The 23,455-nt window shown below is 39.8% G+C and overlaps 1 protein-coding gene across 1 annotated transcript; it reads right to left on the bottom strand.

Annotated features, from left to right (window-relative positions):
* Positions 1-2,956: 2,956 nt before the first annotated feature.
* Positions 2,957-9,007, bottom strand: LOC139301555 (Golgi phosphoprotein 3-like). Its single transcript, XM_070924985.1, has 5 exons — positions 8,621-9,007; positions 7,912-8,043; positions 7,479-7,593; positions 6,923-7,083; positions 2,957-5,473 (listed from the first exon to the last, which is right to left on the bottom strand). Exons 1-5 carry the CDS (start codon positions 8,828-8,830, stop codon positions 5,210-5,212), a joined length of 882 nt encoding a protein of 293 aa, XP_070781086.1. The 5' UTR covers positions 8,831-9,007; the 3' UTR covers positions 2,957-5,209.
* Positions 9,008-23,455: the final 14,448 nt, after the last annotated feature.

The following is a 23,455-nucleotide window of genomic DNA, read 5'->3' as shown; positions in this document are numbered from 1 at the left end:
TTTGCTGTCACGATGACATACAATATTCCACAGAATGAACATGTGTTACTGTAATTCAGCCAGCAGTGCTCAGATCACCTGACTACAGACTGCTGTCATTTCCTGGGTACTTCCCCGTGGGCAAGCCTTGACATGTTCATGATGCCTGTACTGAGCAGAATATTGAGACTTCATGCTATGTCCTATTTTGAGGGAGAATCACAGGAGTTTGAGTGAAATGTAATGCACATATGTGTCTTTGAGTTCTACATTACAAACCTGTTAGTCAGTTCGTGGTGTATCTAGGTCACAGCCCTGGTGTGTGTAATTTAATTAGAGGCGGTGTTGGCTGAATGAAATGCCTCTTTGATGTAGAAAGAATGCAGTCAATGAAGGTTGTCCTCTCTGATGTTGTTCTTTAACTGGCTAAAGTTGCCCAAAGAGCACCTATTGCTCCCTTACTACAGAAACGGTTATTGTTTGACAGCAAAGTGTGACAGAATGACAGAAAGTTGTGAAAGTATGTAAAGATAAGGAAAAAGGAACCAAGAACTTAGGCAGTAAGTATAATCAGACAAAATGTACTTAAAGTGGCCGGTTAATATAGTGCGTTTTGATGTAAAATAAACACTTTCTATCAATCACATGACATGGTGGTGTCATGATTTTGAATATTCAGTGTTTCTGTTTATATAATGACATTAGTGTCATGGTCCTGCTCTGAAAAACAACCACTGTGTCTGAATATCTTATCACTATCAGCCCATTGGGACACAAAATCAGCCACCGATGCTTCTGTGAACTGTTGTTGTGCATTCAAACCATGAGTCTGAAAAACACAATAAATCTTTATGGTGGGATTATGTAAGTGTGAGTTCCTCTATTGAACAGCGTCTTTCATAATTAAATATTGCTTCATATGTCACACTGTATAGAAAGTAAAAACAACCGTTAAATCCAGCTGCAAAGTTACTTGTGACCTCATTGTTAAATCACGCCATTATGATTCCTTATTGTAAATTCAATATCTTTATATGTGAATGAAGCCCCCCCTTTATGATCACTTGATCTGCCCATGTTGATTAAAACTAGAAGTACAAACACCAACTGTCTGGCACAAACAAAACAAGTATGTGTTGTGCTCTACAAAGTATAAAACAAGTACACCTTTTATGTAATAGTACTGATTAAAAGGAGCCCATAACCATATCATAAACAGAGAAGTCTACATGAGAATGGGAGGAACTTGGCTGTAGCTGACGGGGATTCCTCTGCCATAAAGTTGCGTCACGCCACAGTATTTAAACTTGCTCTGCTATCAATAGTTCAAACCTGTTCCTTCTTGTCGAGCCACAACTACAGAGCTTTATAAGCACCGAGGGGGAAGAAAAACTGAACATTTAAAGCTTTCTTCTCTTTTCCGAAGCACTGACGTTATGAAAATGGCTGGCCATGGTGAGTATCAAAGAAGGTCTGATTGAACTTGACTTGGTTTTAATTAAGCTTCATACGTTTAAATCGTGTATTAGATCATGGATACTCAACCTATCTTATCTGATCATTTGCCCGCAGATCTTCCTGCCACTGTTGATTACTGCGCACACGAGCTGCGTCAGATTGGAGACAGACTTTTCTGGAGATACAAACTGCTGGAAATACTGATCAAGAACTACAAGACTGTCACTAAAATCAAGTGAGACATGACGTCAACGTACATAGAGAGGAAAACTGGAGGACATTCTGAGCCAAAGCAGAAGAGTCTTGGATATGGACTCGTCGCTGGTGGCAAAATCGTATCTCTCAAGTGGGATGTAAACTTGTGGAAACACCCTGATGGAGATGTTGAATGTGGACTGTCAGTGGACTGCTGTCATATTCAAGACTGGAGCTCAGCACAGAAAACCAAATGTGTGGGATGCTGTTGATCCACCGATTCAGACCGATTTAGGGGACCAAAGTGGAACACCTGAATGGAAGTTATCTGCTGAAAGATGTTGGTTGTCACATGTACTCTGTATATTACTGTATATATGGACATGTATGTATGTTATGCTCTATAAGCCTGTCGCATTTATTATCTGGAGAGTTGAAGACTTGGAAGAACTGAGACTCAGTGTATTTACTCTTCAAAAGTGTCTTTCTAATGGGAAGTATTTCATGAGTTGTTAATAAAAGATGCTTATTCAGTACATCTAGTATCTGGTCGTGTACTATAATGGTTGTGGTGATGAATGTAAGGCAGCACCTAACAATTAGTTTCATGCCAGTTAAAGGAATTTTGACAAATATGCTTATTAGCTGTCTTGCTTAGAGTTAGATGGGAAGATTGATGCCATTCTTTTGTCTATATGTTAAATCCAGCAGCCAGGTTAGCTTAGCTTAGCATAAAGACTGGAAAGGGCTGGTTGTTTTTTGCACTTCTGTACAGATGGGTTATAACATGTTAGCTTTAGAAGAAGTTTGTTACCTTTCGACAGAGCCAGGCTAGCTGTTTCCCACTATTTCCAGTCTTTGTGCTAAGCTAAGCTAAGCTAAGCTAATCAGCTACTGGCTATAGCTTCATATTTATTGTACAGACATGCAAGTGGTATCAATCTTCTCATCTAACTCTTGGTCAGACAGTGAATAAGAGTATTTCCCAAAATGTCAATCTATTGCTTTAGTATGTTGATTATACCTCCAACTAACACTCTATAAAATGACAGAATGACAGATAACCGTCACAATTTCTCAGAGCACAATGGAACGTCCTCAAATTGCTTGTTTTTTTCTGACTAACGATCCAATACTCAAACCTATTCAGTTTGCAGTGATATAAAAACCAGCAAATCCTCACATTTCAGAAGAAACCAACAAGTTTGTACGATAAATTGATGCACTATTTAACAAGTTGAATGTGAGAAAACTAACTTAAACACAGATTAAATAAATCAGTAAGTGTATATACGGAATAAAAATGACAACAGCAAAACAGTGCTAAATTCAGGCACTTAAAGGATCCTTACTTTATTTTGTGTGGTAATACAAAAGCATACAGAATTATAGAGGATAGAAGAGAAGATCCCTTTCATTGAATTCCATTAGATCGTACACATAAAATGACTAATAATTACATACAAGTCTTTTCTCTGTAGCTACATCCACAAGTACCCCGGCCCTCCACCAATAGCATGCATGGTCTCTTTGCTGTAAACGGATCTCAACAGTTCTTCATACCTATTGGTACTTTGTTGGTAGAAAAAAAAAAAAAAAACAGAAACTATAAGTATTCCATGAAAAAATAGGTGATGTAACCTCATACATGGATCACAATCATCAGACCAGAATTATGTTTACAGTCATAATTTTATACTTAAACAGACGTTTTCCCAGATCTGTTTGGAGATAGTTGTTGTTTCAATGAATTGCATGTTGTTGAACAGTTTCAGTCTTCAAAAACAAAGGATTCATCTGGGGCCCAAGTAACCCTCCCATCATCTGCATGTATGAAACAACACAACATGCCCACGTGGGCCTACCAGATAGAAATGACATCTAATTATGACAAGACATATAAACTGAGAGTTACATTATATTGCAAGAGGAAAAAAGGGTCAGTTCAGCCAAATTACAAAACACATTGTCTCACTTACTTCTGTTGGTCACTAGTGATTCCACAGAACATGCTGATAACAGTTGTTTTTATATTTCTCTTCAGTGCAATGTAGTTCCATTTTGTTTTTACTGCTGATAAGCCTCTTAAAAGGAAATTCTATTTACCCTCATTGTATTAAGATAGAGGCAGATATCTCCCAAGACATGTTTCAAAAGCCGCATAAACCAAAACTTACTGCCTGACTCGATACCACTAGTGCTAAGTGAGAATGTGTTTTTTTAAATTTGGCTGACCCTTTAACCTTTTCTGAACTGAAACTAGCCTGTTTGGCTAACATTTCCCAGCCCATTTGTATAAGCAACCGCTAATGATCACATTGTAAATCTTGTGTAGGCGGTTCACAGCCATCCAAATAAGAACAGACTCAATTGCTGTTTGCTTTTCTCGCACCTTTACATCTCAACACACAATTAAAAATATAAGCAGAAGCTGTCCAGAGGAATGATTTTAAAGTATTCATAAAGATCAATAGCTGTAGACAAAATAAGTGAGATTTTTTTTCCTTTTTTTTTTTACCATGGTTGCTATGGTTCATCATTTTCAATCTCATCTTCACAAGTGTTACTCAACTCAAGAATAATCTCTATAAATACGATCCTACCTACAGGGCTATTGACTGTGCAAAATAGTTGATAAATGGCAGGCTACTCCAAGCATTGATTAGCAACATAAATAGAAATGGAAGACAAGTCTCATTCTATAAACACAGAATGGACCCATAGCAAAAACAGCAAACTAATAAGATAAAGAGTTTTGCTAGACTCAAGGTTTAATTCTTCATTTAGGTCAGAGACTATAAAAGGGCCAAATTACCCGGCTTACTCTTAATGATGCAGCAAATGAACTCAAGCGTTTCTTTTGCGTTCTCTCTTTCCTCCTCAAAATGCAATGAGGAAGAAAGGAGAAAAGAGAATTTAATGAGAAGACGGAGTGAATATGTAAAACATTCAGGTAGTCTATTCTAACAGTAACCCTAAGTATGTACTCCCAACACAAGTGGGAATTAATTGGTAGAAGCAGGAGACCTGCGTGAGTGCAAAGAGCATCAATAGCCGTGTCATTTGCTATCCGTTATCTTTGCATAAGCATGTGGGGAGAGTATGGAGACAAGACCAGGATTTGATTCTGGCCAGTCGTAACAGACAGATGATGTTTCCTTAGCGTAGAAGGGAAACTTGGCCCCAGTCAAAATCTTCATATTCACCATGACTATTGCTGCCACCTGCTTTGTTCTTTGATGTCATCTAACAGAAGCCCATCTGTTCGTAGTATCGATGTATATCCAGCCTAGCCAGCGGCAGACACTTTACTGTGTGAAAGCAGCCAGTCATTTTTCATTTAGAGATCGTTCCATCCCATCAAATGTTACTTGGTGAAGCCCACCACCAATCAGATCGCACTGGGTTAATATGGACTACCACCAAAACGTCATCCGGAATAGATGTACAAACAGGCTCCCCAACCAAAAAAGATTGTCTCATTAAAGTGAAGTCTGTCTCATTAAGTGAAGTCCTTCAACCAATTAAATAACACAGATCATAGCCAGATCTTCCAGTCCAACCAATGGGGTGTTTTTCATTTAGTAAACGCGGCAACCACAGCCCACATAAGTTCATTGACGTTGGGCTTTGTGCTCTCTTTCTCAGGCTCCAGCTCTAGCAGAGTGTGGACTCTCTTCATGCCCAGGTCGTACTGGTCGTCTTGGAGTGGGGCGAAGGCATTCTCAAGAACGTCGGATGAGTGGGCCAAAAGGATCAGGGCCAGAACCCGCTTGTCCATGCGGTGGGGATCGTTGACCCACTTCTCCAAAACTGAGTCCTGGACCTTCTTGACGAGGCGCTGTAGGCAAAAGCAAAAACATTAACATATGTGTTTTATAACCATTACCCAAGAACTAAAATAAAAACAATGTTAAAAGGAGTAGTACATTTTGAGAAACACACTTATTTGCCTTCTCATATCTGTTAGATATGAAGCTACATCCAGCAGACGAGATGGGAAATGGCTATCCTGGCTCTGTGCGAAGGTAAAAATATCTGCCAACCAGCAGCTCTAAAGCTCACTAATTATATTTGAGCTATGAAATAAAAAGAAAACAAAAATCATCCCACTAGTTTAAATACTGTTTCATATAAGAGAATGCATTTTGATAACCAGCTTACATTCAAAATTAAAACTATAATGAAACAAAAATCACTCTATTCTGATCCACTAAGTACCGCCTGCTGCTCAGTAAAGAGCAGTGCCACTTTAAAGTTCAACTTAAATCACATTTAGTCCCTTTTTGCAGTGAAAAATAATTTATATATATTTTTGGCCTACAGTTACATTGATTGATAATACTATTGCAGATAGTTTTTTATCATTAAAAAGGAAGAAGTGTGTCGGTGTCTGTGTTTGATTGACAGTGACTGGCAGGCTGAGCCCTGGCAGGGGTACGAGACAAAGTAAACAAACTTGAGCTGTAGCTTAAAAGCCATCGACAGACACTGTGTTGTTAGCAATGGAATTAAAGAGTTAGGACCACAGCAGCATCTAAACGGACATAAGTGATATTTACATGTCTTTTATGATATTTAATGTGCTGCAGTTAACTAGCTCATTAGCTATCTGGCCTGCAAACTGATGTTAGCAAGCGCACTTTTCCACTTGTTTGTGTGATGGCTCATTCAACAAGCTAAGGTGCAGGACAAGACATGTGTCCATGTCCATAAGACCATGAGTTGATGTTTATAATCTGTGGCTCTGTGGCTCTTGTGTGTCTGTTTGTCAGTGTGACTGTCTGCCTTCTGTATGATAGAATGGTGGTATTACTGCTTGATGCAGACAGTTAAAATCAAAATAATTTGACTTGCTGTATGAAAACATCTACGTCGAAGGAGAACTAATGGCATTCTGGCAGGTTAACGCAAAGATATGGGGTTCTATCTTGTATCCCTCTTAGGTTTAGATTTTTTCTCAAAAGAGAGCACAGGACATGTGATTTGCAGAGCAGGTATGTATGCTGTAGCAGACAAAACATGCACTTTAATTTCAGTTGGAATTTAACAGCTGTTACTGTGCAAGTGCAGGCGCAGATAATTAAGCTGAGACTGTGACTTACTCTCATAAAAGCTGAATGCTAATGTTTGCAGACTGAGCATAAAAACATTGCTTATATTGTAAAAGTTTTATTTCTCAATCAAGAGGCTCCAACAACACTTATTTGAGCCATTTTAATTCTAACCTGTACAGCTTAAAACAACTTGATTCCACAACAAAGAGTCAGTGAACATACCCAGACCTTACCTGTTTAATGGTACTATTGGTGAGCGGATGTGTGGTCATGTCAAAAAGCAGGAAGTTCTGTTTCTCTGTGGTGAGAACACCTTTCTCTACCAGGTTTTTGGCCAGACGTTCTCTGACATTTCTCAGCTGGTAGTGCAGCTTCAGGGGATTCCAAGTCTCTCCTAAAGGACAACATGAGATCAATTTGATCACACAGTCATAAATATAATTTCTAACACTTGTCTGAAGTGGCTCATGGTGATAAAGATTTGTTCTGCTCATGTTTGGTAATTTTAAAACTGTTAATGCTGCGGCTTCCAGTTTATTATTAAATTAGTTTTAATGTTGTTAATGACAATACCCATTAACTATGTCATTGTAAACTTGTGTCAACTGATGCAACACAAGTTGTCAGAATGATTTTAATCAAAGATTACTGACAACTCAAATAGTACACAAAAGCAAAAACAGCACAAGCTAACAACATGAAAATATGTCACCCACATGTCCAACAGGTGAAACAATGAGTAGATTATTGCATGGTTTGGTTAGCAAACTCTGACCGGGATTATCTCACCACTTAGCAGCTCTATCCAGCTCTGGACAGTCTCAGGGGGCTGGGTTTCTTTTATGTGCTTCAAGGCCTCATCCAGTAGCACATCTCCCGTAGGGGCATCTGACTTGCAGATCACCTTGGCAAACAAAAGGGGAAATATTTGTACTGGGATGACTGTCGCACCTAGACTCACATCCTGTGCAAACAAGAATCACTGGGCAAGCTGTGGTACAGCACGTCATACAAAGGTAAATGAAGGGATGCATTTCATGGCCAGAGGAGTGGTACTGATCCCTACAGAAGAAATGCATCCTTCTGCTCACAGAAACCAAATCAAAGGGTGTGAAGTGTCCTGTACCATATAAGAACATGTTGTTAGGGTACAGTGAACACATAGTCATGCTTTTTATTCCTCTGAACATCTGACCACATCAGCATACTTTAAAGTTTTCACCTTCCTTGAGAGCAGGCTTTTCCTCCTCACACCGCAGGCCTCCAGCTGTAGCCTCCCTCTGAGGGCCAATTCGACCAGCATACAGCCGCGAAGACCGGAAGAAATACAGTCGTTCCAGAAAGACGTGTAGCCCTGGGAGGAGGGGGGGAAAAATCAGCCAAGGTGCAGCGCTTGTTAACTTAGCTGACGTGTTGGCAGGAATGTCTGCTCTGTGAGATGCCGTACTTCCAGGTTGAAAAGGTGTCACGTGACGTCGATGCTGGCAAGTTGTCAGGAAAACTGGCCAGGTAACGCAAGCTAAGAGAGCTAGTACAAAGTAAATTGGGTTAATTAACGGCGGATAATTGCTTTCATTCAGCAAAGGGTTTAACACCTGTTTACGAGCAACACCGAAATGCAGCGATACAATAATTATGGGATGGATCTTGGACACGGCGCATTTGCCAAGCTAACGTTACTTGACGTACATTTGCTAACCAGTTTAACATTAAACACCCTTTAAACCAAGAAACGTCCAACTGTGCTGTGGTCAAAAAAAACCCTAGAGGAAACATGAAGTACTGGTTGAATAAACGAAGTTAACTTTGTTGACGTTTGCAAACACGGTTGGTGACGCAACGTAAACATGCTAATGTTGGTTAAACTAGCGTTGAACGAATAAGTTACTAGCTAGCTTAACGTTAGTTGGCGGATTAAAAACAGCTCACACCTCTCGATCCTTGAGGCCCAAGAGCAACACTTCCTCCATCAGCGTGAGCCTGGTTTCCTTCGAGTCCCCCTTGTCGTCCTCCTCCTCCTCCCCGCGGCGCGCCTCGTCCTCCTCCCCGCCGGACTCCCTCTCCTTGTCAACGGCGGCGCTGCGAATGGCCTCGGTCCTCCGCTGGACGAGGCCCGAGGTTCTCTGAGTGAGAGTTGCCATAGCTGGTGCTGCAAAACGATCAGATCCGAAGAAAAGCGCCTACCTCGACTAGCCAGGAAGCCACGCAGCATGTAACCTGAATGTCAAAGGTGAGAAAGGTGAAACGGTTGACCGATCGAATAAAGACGACCGTTTACGTTAAGGTCGGCTCGGGATTCCTGCTTCGACTCTGCCCACTTCCTGATCCAACATGGTGGAAGTGGCAGTGACGTCGAATGTGAGCTGAACTGAACCTGAACGCAACTCGACTGTTGCCTTAAAGTGCCTTCAGAAATACTGTAAATCTGAAAGTTTAATACATTTGTCGACCAAAAGTTATAACCACTGTGTATCACAAGTACAAGTACACTGAAGTAAAATGTCTTTTCACACAACATTGTTGTGAAACTGTTGAAATCATCTGACCATTCTGAAAGCTCATAAAATATTATGAATACTATGTATTGCATACAGTTAAGATTTATTTGATATGATGTTCCTAAAAAGTAAAAAAAAAAAAAAACCCAACCTGTGCTGAGTTTCAAAACAAACAGTAATCTGGTTGGAAATTTGGGGATTTCTGTATATAACAGTGTCCTTCCAAATCCCCAAATTTCCTGCCAGTTTACTGTTGTTGTTGTTGTTGTTGTTGCTTTGAAAATCATAGTTTCAGTTCACAGTTGGAAGCACAGTTCATAGCTTCAAAACAGTGTCAAAACATGGACTGTGAGCTGAGAACAGTGACATTTATGTAGCCTAAAGGTTTGATTGTAGGACTTTTGAATGTATCTACAATGTTATTGACACAATAAAGTGACTACAACTTGTTAATTGATCTTGATACTCTCCCTCATTACAACTGCTACGGTGCTCCTAAGCAAGACCCTTAACCCGATCTATAGACCAGACTGTGGTTTACTGGTTATCTTCCTGTGTAAATGTGTGCAACTGTGTGCGAGTGTGGAACAGGGCAGTCTTGAAAAAGCAGGGACTGGTAAGAAGCTCCCTACCTCCAATTTGTTTTGTTTTAAAAATTTGATATAACACATTTTTACTTTTCTACATTTTGACTTAATATACATTGATTATACATATTAATATACATGGATTTAGCAAATAAAACAATTTTGATAGCGGCCCACTTGGTGTATGCAGTAAAACCATAGCCAATTTTTTACAATATAATATATAAAATATATTACCATTTATATATCGGCTGTATATTCAGAAAAATATAAAAGATATACAGCATGAACAGTTTATATTATTCAGACAAAACAATGCAATATAAACTGTCAGCACAAGGTGGCGGGCTGCGTCCAGGAAATAGTTGAGCGGTCTGCTGGTATTCTTCCTCTCCTTTCTTAACTCCTCTGTACCAGGAAATTGATGCTGCTGAATGCTCTTTCAAACAAGAATGTGCAGAAACATAATCTTCAGGTTTTTGTTGTGATGGGATTAGGGAGGGCACATCGCAACCACTGAGAATAAATCTAGATTATATAATTTTCTGAAGGAAGACTTTAAATAAACTCATCAGAGGGAAATACCAGCCCAGTAATGTTCATTTATCACTTTATTTCACATCAGTGTTATTTCCTAACTTGTAATGCTAGTTAATGTTAGCATCTTTAGCTGTGAGGCTGCATACTGTTTGAGCTGCTGTATGTCAGTTATTATAGGACCACTTCATCATTGGCAGAGGTCCATTGTTGATGATGATGCAGCAAATAAATTCCCAAATGTCCTCCACTTGACCTCACTCCCCTTCCATCTCCTCCACTCCTCTCATCATGAAGTCCAAGTTACTTTGTGGTACCGAGTATGTAGGAAGGAGAAGTGACAAGCATGGGGCAAAACCTACGAACACAGTGCTGTATTGTCAGTGGGTCTTAAAGATTTTTTGCTTTGTTATAGCAGGAAAAAGCACAGGTTTAACTTAATATCAATGAGGCGGCATGCACAAAACCTGGACCCTGGATCTGGAACAACTAAATGGAGTGCAGCCGTTATTAATGTCACCAGTTACACCTGTGCTTTTTCTGCTATGATGCAAAAATGTCTGCCCTTAAAAAGTAAGAAATGCATGTTATTAGTAATATCATTATAATAACATACCATTTTTGTATTGTGTACTTGAAGTTTAGCTCCAAAAATCAACAGTTACAGAGACATTGGTAATTTGTTTTTGAATATAATGCCTATCACAGTGACAACTCGGTACATATCAGGAAGAACAGATGTGAAAGGAGAGGAAAAAGGGTCCAATAACCTCTTGTGGAAGGTAACAAGGTGTGCAAACTGATATAATGTAGTTTTCATGCTTGGATTACCAGTGATTGGTGCAGTATTGACTTGTCATTATATTGCAGGTGCTTCTTTGCTGCAGAAACCGTACAATACAAGAAAAATACTCAAAGTAACAGCAACATATCGTATGTTGTATGATCCCTAATACACAAACCAACTGGTCTACAATTAATATCTTATTTAATTAACTGAAAATCTAATCAAGTTTTAGATCAGTTCATGATGTATATATCCTGTGCTTTCATCTTAAGAGTGATTCTGATCTACTTCTTCTCACTGAAGGAGCTGTAGCCTCGTTTTCCTTCAAAAAGGTTTCTTCACAAATATGTTGATGCACAAAATTGCTCCATGACATCGCAAAACTGCATCATTGCACTGTATAGGGCCTACATAACAAAGTTAATTTGTTCAGTGATATTGGTGTGTCACAACAATGTGTCTCAATTTTCCATATGATTCTGCTTTTGAAGAGGTTTTTGAGTGTTGCTGCTGTGAGCACTGAGCCTGCATTCAATCTGTCAGTGACGAGGAGTCCCACACTTGCCTCGGGAGACGTAGCAGTCCTTGTATGGTCAGTTGTGTCAGGTTATCAGGCGCTCAATCCCCACCAGCTGTGAAACAGTTACAGACAAGAAGATCGTGTGCACTAGGGAATTTTGACTATTTATTATGATTTTCCTCTCCCCAAATATTAGGCTATGTTTTCAGAAGTATACTGTGTAATGTGTCTGTGATCATTATCATCAGAGTTTCTAAATGGTAATGAGTAAAGCAAGCAACACACACCTTTGCTCTGGGGCTCTCATGTCTCATGAAGTGAGTCTGTTTTGGATTAACTTCTGGATAACCTGTCTCACAAAGCTCGCTATCAGCTATACACCCAGGATATCCAATCAAGTTATGAATGGATTCACTTGAAGGAGCGGTGGTTTGTAAATAGCTCATCACATGCAGCAACAACAACAGATCAAGATGATTCAATCTAAAAATAAAATGAAACTGTTAATCCCTATGGGGTAATTAGATCATTGCAAAAGCAAATAGTGATTCAGTGAGGTTTAGAGATTAAGCAATCCACTATAAATAAATGTGGAATAATTGTAGGTCACATAGGTGAATCTATTTGGCAGTGACAGTTTTAAAATATCTTAGGTGGAATCTGGAAAAATACTAAATAAATTGATGCTTAATTGATGATGGCAAGACCAAAATACATTTTTCTTTATTAATCAAAAGGTAATTTCGAAAAAAAAAGACACCTCATGTTCTCCTGGGCTTAGTATAACTGAAGTATAGACCACACACGTCATAATAAATTGTATGTATTTCAACCAATATAATATGCAAGACTAGAATAAAATGTTCTTATTTAAATTTCTAGCAACCTGCAATTTATTAGACATCCTGTGAGAGAGGATTGTGCTACAAAAGACTGGATGGCAGACTCATTGTATTGCTGTGTAAATGTCTGTATGTCACTGGTAGGTTTGGTGTTTAGCATCTTTTAAATGGTGGCAGCAGCGCTCAGTCTCAACTTGAGACACCTAATATCTTCTTTAAAGAGATGTAGTTAATCCACTAATCCTGCTTTGTGAGGCCCCTGGAGATTAATGTTCAAAGTAAGGTGAGGGTTTTGCTGTTGAGGCATACATGTGTTATACTGTATATAAGCTACAGTACATACATGCCTGGGATACCATATTGACTGACTGACTGGCATCTCCTCAATGAATGTGGCACATTATGAATATATGAACTCAGTGGCTAAATAGTCTCTGCTTTGTTCATCCTTGATGAACTCTGGCAGGAAAAGTCATAACACATCACAAACAGGCTGAGTAACAAACACTGTCTTTTGTCTGACGTTAAGGAGCTCGTAAGTGTGGCCCTAAAAATTCCTAGGAGAGATGATTCCCCAGACGGTCGGAAATATGCTCTGTGTAAACAACCATCTCTACTACCATCACAGCCAAGACAGTCGTCCAACAGTCTGACCATCTAGGTAGCATATTTGCACACAGTCCAAGATGAGAAGATGCGCCAGCATTAGAGCATTAGGCCTGGACAATGTCAAATACTACAGTACTACGTGTATAAATAGAACTTAAAAGTGTATTAAAAGGTTTAATATTGCGGTAATAACATAATCACATTAAAACACAGAATATGTGTTAATAGATTCAAATTAAATGTCTATAGAAAGCATGAAAACAAGCAGGAATTACATATCTATCCACTGAAAACCCACCAACTTTTTAAAATATAAACATTACCCTTGACTTAAATTTGTCTTGACATATCCGATCATCATCTGCTACCCCACTGACACTATTAATAAACCTTTGTGTCCCTGTGAAGCCTACCAGAGATCTATGGTTCCAAATGGTCCGAACAAAACATCTGTATTTTTCACTTTGTACATTTTTTCTCACTGATCCCGCAGTTCTGGTCCTGACAAGAAGCCTAAATCACTCCCCAGAGCTTTAATGGAGGCCACACTCAGGCCCATATTGGAGCCATTTCCTGTCTCTGGAGTGGGCAAAGGGTTGACCCTTGGTGCCCCCTCTATATAAATGCACATGAACACACCCACATACACACACTCTTTCAAGAAAACACCCCCACAGAGAGAACTAGGGGAGTCACTTACCATTGCACTGCAGTAAGTGAATTACAGAATCTCTCAATTGGCCGCTACACTACATCTCACTGGAGAATAATGGCTGAGAAAATATAATTATATTTAATAGCTTGTGATATTCAAAAGCTCCAGTGAATACTGGAAGGCTGAGAAAAAGCAGAATGACAATTTAGGGATCGTATGTAGAGGGCTCGAAAGTGATGATCCTATCAGTTTTCTCGCAGCTTGTTACAATAATAGGAAACAAGATAGGAAAATAGGCCGAAGTGTATGGAAATAATTTGAGTATAAAAGGTCACATCTGCAAATTTCTCGGCGGCTGATGTTGTTTCTCTGTTTTGAACTGGTGTGGAACAGAAGCTTGGTGCAATTCATAGTGTGATTATGATCGCAGCACGTCCAAGGACATGCCGGCTTAGAGGCCAGTTGGGCTAAATAAGGCGGTATGCCATACACACAGCCAACAGTAAGGTTACTAAACAAGAAAGAGAAAGGATAATGAGGTGGAAGAAAGAACGCAGAGAAATAATGTCTGTTTCAACATCTGCTCCAACTCGGCACAATTACGGGAAGTGCTTTGCCTTCGCCCCATTCACAGTGACATGAATAATAAACATAACAATGAGGCAATACATCTACAGCATATAATGCAATTATCCAAATAGTAATTTTACATCACAGCAGAGACTTGAATACATGTATTGAAAGCCTTGTATCTAGGACACAGATCAGTCAATGGACTGAGGAAGTCTTTTATCACGTGCATTTGGCTGAATGAAGCTTTTGTCTCCCGATCAGCCAGATACAGAAAACAAGACACTTGAAAGTAGAATTTTTACTTGTTGGACTAATCTTGTTTGACATTGTTTTTACGTCTAAAGCTAGAGTTAACTTGATTCAAATTGCAGGGTTATTGGCTACAGTTTGTTTAAAGCAGCTGTGACAATGATGTGACAATGTGAAAGGGGTCGCTCGTAGTGATGAACCAACAGTGAGTTATCACCTGAGTCTGCAGCTCCTCTCGGCTTCATGAAGATTTATAGTGAGTTTCAGCTCATTGTTTAACTGTCTGGCGGTTTTGGTTCACTCTCACCGCTCTCATTGCGTTGTTTTTGGCTGCAGCAGGCAGCTGTTTTCAGCAAAAAATACACTAAAAACCCACTGGACACGACCTGCTAAGCACCAAACAAAGCCAGACTGTGTGAATTTTGCTCAACAGCGGCCATTGTGGCCTCAAGTGACATTAATGCTAAAATGCCAAACTAATGTAACAGAAGCGGTGAAGTGACTCCGTAATGTGCATCATACAGCAACGTTTACCTCAAGTTTCATAACATTTGTCAACATAAGTTACTGGTCATACCAGACCAAGTAAGGCTTTTCATTTGAAAGAGGAAAGAGTTCTTTTTTCTTTCAAAAGTTACATAGTCTTGCTTTACTTAAAAAAAAGGGTGTGTTTGTGGGCTTGATCTGTGTGTATTATCCTGTATTTTGTCCTGTACAAACTAATAATTGTCATTACTTTTACAACCAAAAATGAAAATGTGCTTTTTCTATTAAGCCTCCAGATTTGTGTGATCCTCCCAATGTGATCCTCCCTTTCCTCTGTTCTCTCTGGTAGATTTCTGCAGGAAGCCTTTAACAATGGGACCCCTCCAGAGGTTCTGAAACCCAGCTGTAAGAAACTCACACACACAGTACAGACGCACACATGAGACCACGTTTATATTTGCACGTACACACACATCTACAGTATGCACAGAGAAAATCAACATGCAGCCATCCATTAACTTGAACGTCAAATAAAACCGTCCATTGTTAGTATGATAAAACCACTGACTTGACAGGAGACCAACGTTGTTCAGTGTTCTGATGAACCAGCAGCACAGCTGACCTCATACTGAACATTCGGTTTATTTGCTCAGCAGAAGTGATGGAGTTGTCAAGACAATCCTGCTGAGTTTAAGGCAAAACAACCAGTGGTGGAGATTAATATTTTACATGTAAAACATATATTCATCTCATAAAATATGACAAATTGTTACAGATCAACCAGCTCAGCAGGATTTAATGTTGTTATATTAGCTACAGCTCAACCAACTACAACAATAAAATGTTACTTCCATATTAATGCATCAGTAACAATGATTCAATGCTATTATAATACAACAATATGGCATTCAATGTGTCTGTCTGTCTGCATAAAAAAATACTTTTTCCAAGTTGTTTTGCTACTTTTATTCTTTTATTACGTAAAAGATCGGAGTACTTTTTGCACCACTCACAACAACGTAAAAGCTCCTCAAGTGCTGAAGATACCCTGGCTCGCTGCAGGTTTAAGCCGTGCCAGCTAATAATCCCGACCAGATGACTTGTGCTGTTCACTAGTTGTGGTCAGAGGCCAACCGATGTTCACCCCAAAACACGGCATTTGTGGTCAAAAAAGTCAAGTCAAAGTGAACATGATGCGGAGGCATGGAGACCTTATGATCTTAATCATCGTCTGGTTACTCGAGGGGGGGTAGAGTACAGACGGGTCAAACACACGAGCACACACACACACACACATGATATTCCCACTGAGCACGACAGTATATACCTGAGGAGGTTCGACCCCCTGAGGGCCTGAACTGGAGCATTTGTGCCCTTCTGAGCCCCTGAATTCATTTTCACCACAGGAGACCTGTCAAAGTCACCAAAACTAAATCTGTCAAAAATGAACTTCCTAACAGTTATGACGGGTATTCATAAACAAAAGCTAAACTGCCAACACAGTTAAAGCCCGTTGGCCTCTAGTTTGACCTTTGTAAACTGTCACTTTTGGCTGATGTTTTACTCAGATGGTAACTGAATCTCCTCTTCACTGCACTGTACTGCTGCATGTGGTGTAGTCTTCCTGATGTGGGTGTGTTATGAATATTTGTGTCCAGCTTTACCACCTGTGACAGCCAACTCATAAACAAATCTCTGCCCTGTTATAGGGAGAGACTCTGGATTGGATGGACAGACTGAGCTGGCAAACAAAAATGTAATAAAAGTCAGGAGCGTGTCTTATAACATTTAAACAGTCACTATAATATTACACTAAAACCATATGAGGGCTGTTACCTGCATTCTCATGTTTATGTCTGTATTTTTATATTTTGTCTAAAGCACATTGAGTTTATTTGTAATGAAATGTGCTATATAAATAAAATTGCCAATGTTGAGTAGCTACAACAGAAAGTACTGCATGTTACTATATGATACTGTGAGTAAAAGTGCATTTTTCATATAGTCTTACTGTATAATTCTGCTGCCTACAAAACAGATGATATTATACAATTAATTTCACGCTTGATTATTAGGAAATGTAATTTCAATAAGCAATAAGCTCAGAAGTAAATGAACCAATTGGAAGGCGATGGTTAGAGAATAGGTTCACATTTTATCGAGTCTGTTTCCAGACAATACCTTCATGCCCATATGCGCATTTCAAGAGTTGCTGTAATCATTCCTCCTGTCCATACTGTCCGTGAAGACATCCCCTCTATAGGCACGACTCCAATATAAGAGACAAGGAACAAACTCCACAGTCCTGGTGCTGTGTAGAAATATATTTTAAAGCTCAGCTAAAGCTAATATTCGGCGTCAGTTTATCTTCAGCTCAGCAAGAAGGAAACACTGCCTTTTGTACTCAAAAGGCTGTAACTTTGGAAAATACCCATTTGATTCAACTAATCAGACTGCTATTAGTTTTGGCTGAACTGTTAAATGTATTTTCACACAGATCAAGGACCTCAGATTTTGTCCCACACCTCTTATGTTGGAATCACTGGATTTCTTCACTGCCGGTACAAACCTCTCAGTATTTGTAAAACACTGTGATATGTGATGTTTCACCGTTATACTGACTTCTTTGTGTGGCTCACAGATTGAGCTTTGTCTCCATTTTGTAAATCATGAGTTCAGAGAGGTGGTGGGTGGACTGCAGTGACTACTGTAAAGCCACTGTCGACTTCTTGTAAGGTCAGTGACTGGTGGGTTCAAAGGTCAGTTTATTCAAAATTCAAAGAACTGGATCATGCAGAACTCTCTCTTGTGCTAAATTGTGAACATAACTTTAGGAGTCAACCTCGGCGGTCCCCAGCGTGTCTACCATGCTGTCATGTCCGATGTCACGCCAAGAAATGACTGCACTCTCAGCAGAATATGATATCCTCCAATCACAATGGCTGTGCGACATGCCAAGAATGTGATGCCGCATGCTGGAAACAAATGTGCATGCGTGTGCACATGTGCGCATGCCTACTGATATACATGTAAGCACGTCTGTCTACAGGGACAAAAGAGGAAACTCATTATAGCTGTCCATTCCTCAGTAATTGATTCTCACAGTATCAAAGGCTACATGCTATAATTTTTAAAAGGGAAATTGGTGTGAAACTGCCCGCAGGGAGTGACTTCAGACCAGCTTTGGCACTCTTCATTCTTTAAACAGTCCATTCCACTGAGCGAAGCCCCACCAAACTTCCTGTATACTGACACCAGGGTCTGGGGACAAACCTCGACAGAAATCACATTCCTCTCATTGTTCGGCAGTCATGGTCATACATCGCAAAACCCTGAAACATAATGGCATTCTACAACTTTTGACTCTACTGCCACAACAATGCTGCTTAGTCTTGTCAGAGGACACAGGAAGAAACAAGAGTCTACAGCCATGTTAGCGGCTCTGTGAGGCTGTACTTGGGTAAACCGGTGCTTTGAGCTAAATGCTAACATCAGTATGCTAACATTCCCGCAATGACAATGATAACATGCTGAAGTTAAGCAGGCCGGTTAGGGAATATCAATGTTATGCATGACTACACTCGGCAGAGAGGAAGGATTCGCCACTGTTGTAATAGAGGGCAGAGGTGCCCAGTGTGTCTGTGGGAGTCAGAGAGCCAGTGGCCAGGCTGTAACCGACACTCTGACTCGGTGTTGATGGAGTCAAGGGGTCGAGACTTTGAGCTGGTCCTCTGTGGAGTGAAATGAAGCTCCAGGTCCTGTCAGCAACACGGACAGGGGAGATAGAAAGGAGACTGAAGAGACCTGTAATTGCTGCCCACATGTGTCAGATTGTTGTTTTCACCTGGAGGGCGCTAATTTCTACCCACATGCTCCGATGCAGGCATCAGAGTCTGATTTGGAAAGAAAGGAACCGACCAGCTTAAACTTGCTTTTTGAGCATTTGTAATACAGGCCATCCTCTAACTTTCTACACTTCATGGAGTTATCGAATAGAAAAATGATTTAAATGGATTCGCATGTGGGTAAATAATGAGTACTAAAAGGCCAAACGTCTTTCTGTGGAACGTAAGGTTTTACAAATTATGAGGATATATAGTTGTGTAAAAAGAGCCCTAATGGTCTGAGATAAGGCTATGTCTAATAGCACAGATCAACTTGTCACATTGGTTTCTATCTGCTTTTTATTATGAGTCATTTCCTGTTGGTTGAGGACCCATCAAACATTTGTTATAGTCACATCATCAGTATAAAAGAATAAATAAAAGAAAGGGTAGAGAACACAGGCCAAGAGTGTGGACTGTACAAACGCGAGATGTTTCCATTTGCTCTCCTTGCTCTGGTCAATGTTAAGAGTTCAAAACATCGTCAAATGCTGTTCTCATCAAAGAGGAATCAGTGAGGATGGATCTGCTTTCCTTCACACTGAGCTGACAGAGGACTGAAGTTCATCCCCTGTGGTATTGCCAAGTCACGCTTGCAAGCAACCACCCGCGCTGCTAACACCACAGTCATGCCGCCTAACCATGGGAAAATAGTCTTATCTTACACATTCATTGCCTTCACTGTTAGTTGGAGATTAAAAAACAGAAGCAAAAGTCAGACAGAGTCATACTCTACAACAATATGGAGCCAACGTGTCCTTATATAGCAATGATCTGCAGTATTTGTATCATGAATACAGCTCCTGACTGCAGAGACAAACTGGGAAAGCAGAATTGGCTGCTGTACATTGTTCTGATTTTGTTGATAATGTAAGTAGAAAATAAACTTCCCCTTTGAGTATCTTTATCTTTCTTTGGCTACTGAGTACTCAGAAGGTCAATAACAAGTGCGATTAAAAAAAAAAAAGTCTAGAAAAATGAATGAACCGTCACTAAACTTTTGACCATTCCTTTTTGCTGTATACAATATAGACATCACCTTATAAAGTTGTTATGGCAAACGTTAGCAAACAGCTGCCTATTTACAAATCCAGCAGACACAAAGCATCATTAACATTCATCTGGAGTCGTGTTTCTGTCCATCTATATCATCTACATCATATAAATGCAGTATTTCCTCTCCTTTTAGCTCTGTTTGTGGTCTCTACCAACTCTTGAGGGTCTGCCGCTTGGTGCTGGGTTGGTACTGTACAGTGGATTTATTTTCTTCAAAACAGCTGCCTGCTGGGGCTGGACATGAGGTTGATGAGAGCAATGAGAGTGAACACAGACGCTAAATGCTCCATGGATCTGACGGGAGCTGCAGAGTTGGGTGATAATTATCTGTAGGTTTGTAGTGACATCACTCAAACCACATTAGTCATTAGAGCCGTTGTTAATATAATCATATTGATTAGTGCAGCTTTAATCTGTCTCTTGTGAGTCGCCCGACTTTATGGAAGTAAATCGCTGGAGTGCCCTTTTAGGGGTTAATTTGTGTCAACAAATATACTCTCAAATTTCCAGGTATCAGAGAATACCATACATAGTATATGTTTACTATGAGCTGTCATCTACCTTTACACACAAGAACTATCCTCTTGTATACATTACAGATTCCTCAGATGCTCACTGTAAATAGCGCTCACTGGAGGGGAAAGGTTGTTATTGGTCTCTACCGCTTGGCTTCAGCACGACCCAATGATTGACTCAGTCTGTAAATAAAATTGAGTATTGTCTGTCAGACTATATGAACCAAACTAATTTCCTTCACTTAAAGGGATTTACTGGGCCTGGGATACACAGTTTGTCTTCATTACCTTAGTGCCTTACGCTGCTAAAAGCAGCTCAGAAAAGCTACAATGACTGGAGAATATGGATGTATTTGTTTTGCTTGTTGAGGATTCTGTTCAAAGAAAGTATTTGTGAAATTAAATGAAGATGCCTTTGATTCATTAGGGACCCTGTGAACGTTGTATCTTCTACGCCCCTAATGCTCTCTTCCTGTCTGCATGTATACAGACATTTAAAGGGGAAGAGAGCAGAAAAACACATTAGAATAGACTTCCATGGCTAATAGAGGTATATAGTATGTCATGGGACGGACGGAGGAAGGGGAGGAAACTGTGTAGAGGTGAAAAATGAAAACATGGAGTGCCATTTCTACACTCTCTATGCATCGTTACCAGGAGAAACAAAGCATCTGAGGGGCCGAGGTGTGTAAGAGGATGAGGAAAGGGGGTCGATGGGTGGGGAAGGGTATGTTGCAGTGAGGAAATACATGGTGGAGATGTCTGCAGGGCTGAAGACAGGAAGGACTCCTGTAAACTGTCTCATTCACTGGGAGTTCCTGCGATCCTGTCTGAGACAGATGTGTGTCTTTGTTTACATTTAAAGTGTGCACGTGTTGTGATGTTGTTTGCATACTTGTGCAACCCCACATTCTTCTTCTTCTGCCAAATATGTGTGTGAGTAGTAATATAATGAGGAAGGCTACAGCAGGATATACTGTATGCATAGTAAATAACTCATTGTGCATGCTAGCTGATGAAATGATCTTCATGTTTGTAGTTCTTTGTATATACAGTAGATGTTAATAATATTTACACACAGAAATGGAGAAGGATAATGGCGGTGATTGAAGAAATGGATACAGGTGTGCATGTGATGTGAATGTGTTTGAGTGTGCGTTTGTGTGGGTGTGGTGACACAGTCTAGTAATGATTGCCTGAAGTTGCATGTAACCAATGTGAAAGAAAATTGCAGGGTGAAGAGCAATAAAAGATAAAATAAGGCTGGAAAGTAAATTCAAGGAAAAAGAAAACAAAAAGCAATAATACAAGACAATAGGTGCTCAAAGAAAGAGTGTTGCAGCAGATGTTTATACCAGTGGATACGTAAATTGTGGCTGAAAGGAAGTTTCATGGCAAAAAGTCAAATCTGCATACAATTTCTGTAATGTTTTGTTTTATTCATGTTTTATGAGACTGTCCTTCCAAGAAGCTTCCCAAAGTGACATATGCTTACAGTCAAGAGACAAAGCCCTCTAGTGGAGTAAATAAGGTTCCGTTGTTATAGAGTGACAACAAGCGTGGTCAACAAACATCGGACTTTAACACGGGGGAGACTGACGTTTCCCGTTTCTAACTGACAGTCAACGTTTTTTGTTTTAATGCATGATGATCGTTCCATAACCTTAATAAAATACTAATTTTAACCAAGTTGTTTTTGTGCCTAAACATAACCAAACTTCAACCATAGCGTCTCACATCATAAAACTGGTTCATTTTTCAACAGCTTGATGGAGTTTTTCTGTATATTTTGTCCCTCCATTTGCTGATGGGGGGGTTGCAATGCTACAGCTGTTGAAGAAATGATCAGGGTAGATTTTGCTACGTTCTTCTGAAATGGTCGGCTATTGATTACCAGTGATTGGTAAGGTGTCACGATGTGGTTTCCTCCTTGTAATTCCCTCCAGTAGGTTGATACCAGCGGTTTTCTCCCCAGTAGTTCGATGTATAATAACACCAAACTAGTGCAGATCATTTTCTTCAGATACAGCTCTATTACAGGATGATGGAAAGGACTGTGAAAATACTGCCAAGAGTATCATTTTAAGTGAACCTCGTAGCTCTGGCTAGGTAAGATACTGTTTTTTGCATTAAAGGGTAACATTGCACTTGTATAGCTGGCTGTAATCGGGGAGCTCTGACCCCCTTTTGAATGAATTTAGTCCACCACCCTTCCTATAATAATCCTATGATAATCTTACTGGGAGTCCTCTCCAGCTGTGGGTCCATGGAATTGGAACCACTTTTCAGACTATTTGTAACCCTGCCCTTTTTGTAACGATCTGAGTCACCAGGGGCTGAATTTGTGTGCCTGAATGTCTCGTTCATTCTAGTACAGGAACTGAGCTACTGGCCAAAGACAAGCAGCTGCACAGATGCATCGCTCACAGTTAGTTTCTTTCATGCTACAAATGGGATTTTGATATTTGTTTTGGTTTCACGTGAAGATGCCAATGATTGTAATAACAACAACATGTATGAGTCTTATGTAACTGTGCAGCCAATCAGCACGCATCTTACAACAACAGCTGCAAGATGCCAGAACAATCATTGGCATCAGAAAAAGTCAGATAATGCTGTGATGTACTGTATTTTGTTAAAACACCAAATGAGACATGAACTCATTCTTTTACCTAAATGTAAAAATGTGCATTTACTCTTTTAATGTAAAAGTCTTACTTTGCCATATTGATGCCTTCTTCATTTAATCATCACATTGCTTGAATGAAACCAAACCGATCATTATAAGCTAAGTTATAACACATTGCAATAGATCATCTTTTACATCATAAAATTGTTGTGCATTACATATTGTTCATACTGTATATGGCCGTGGGAAACTATTTGGATTAGGTTATTCAACCGACAGATGAAAAACATCTTTCAGGTGCTACTGACACAGATGGTAAGGCTTCAAACTTCTTTTTTA

Source organism: Enoplosus armatus, chromosome 18 (genome assembly GCF_043641665.1).
Source record: "Enoplosus armatus isolate fEnoArm2 chromosome 18, fEnoArm2.hap1, whole genome shotgun sequence".
Lineage (NCBI taxonomy): Eukaryota > Metazoa > Chordata > Actinopteri > Centrarchiformes > Enoplosidae > Enoplosus > Enoplosus armatus.
This window is presented reverse-complemented; position numbering and strand designations above follow the sequence as displayed.